The 805-nt window shown below is 54.3% G+C and overlaps 1 protein-coding gene across 1 annotated transcript in view; it reads left to right on the top strand.

Moving 5' to 3' along the window:
* The window catches only part of PIP5K1C (phosphatidylinositol-4-phosphate 5-kinase type 1 gamma), a 42110-nt gene that overhangs the window by 36004 nt on the left and 5301 nt on the right, over nt 1-805 (top strand). Inside the window, exon 14 of the mRNA XM_035892992.1 lies at nt 630-768. Within this exon, the coding sequence (XP_035748885.1) occupies nt 630-768 (139 nt within the window). The remainder of the gene's footprint in view (nt 1-629; nt 769-805) is intronic.

The raw sequence follows: 805 nt of genomic DNA, 5'->3' as shown, positions 1-805 counted from the left end.
GTTTGGGGGTGGGATGGCAGGGGTAGGGGAGCGGTTGGGCTGGGGGAGCTGAAAGGGCTTTGCCAACCTCAACGATTCTGTGATTCTGTTCTATGATTCTAATGACAACGTTTGGATGGTTATAAGGGGCAAGATCTTGCCATTGAAAAAAAAAAGAGGAATGGCCTGGTTCTGTGCTGTTTCCATCTGGGCTGGATTGACAGAGGAGTGGTGAAGGACAGGCGCCTCGAGTGCGTAGGTGTTAAATTTCTGCCCGTGCAAAGCAGTGAGCACTCGATTCATCTCTTAATTCACTTGGGTATTTATCTCTGGCAATCCAAGCCTTTAATCCAGCTTTGGTTACCAGTGAGATGTCTTCGCTGGTGTTACGTCTCCTGTGGCGCCTGTCTGCCGTGCTGAAATGGTGCTTACTGGCTCTCTCTAGAGGGTGCCCCGGGAGAAGCTGTTGCCTTCACCAACCCAGCTAAACTCCTTGCCTGTTTGTGGTTTTAAGCAACCAGTCCCAGTGAGGGCGTGCAGGCTGATGGTGGAACAGCCTCACGCGGGGCTGGTGTAGGTAAGGTGTTGGTGTTTGACCTCCTCATCTTTTTCTCCCTGCATCTCTCCTGCCCTCCATGCCGGGCCAGCAGGCCGGCCAGACCTGCTGCCCTGCACACCTCCTTCCTTTGAAGAAGCTACCACGGCCTCCATAGCCACGACACTTTCTTCAACATCTCTCTCTGTTCCCGAGCGATCCCCTTCGGAGACCTCTGAGCAGCCCAGGTACAGGTGAGGACAGTGCTTGTCCCCTGCTCCCCCTGGAGTC

Source organism: Egretta garzetta, unplaced genomic scaffold, assembly GCF_000687185.1.
Source record: "Egretta garzetta isolate BGI_Z169 unplaced genomic scaffold, ASM68718v1 scaffold564, whole genome shotgun sequence".
Classification (NCBI taxonomy): Eukaryota; Metazoa; Chordata; class Aves; order Pelecaniformes; family Ardeidae; genus Egretta; species Egretta garzetta.
Note: the sequence above shows the minus strand (reverse complement) of the source record. Positions and strands in the feature narration are given on the sequence as shown.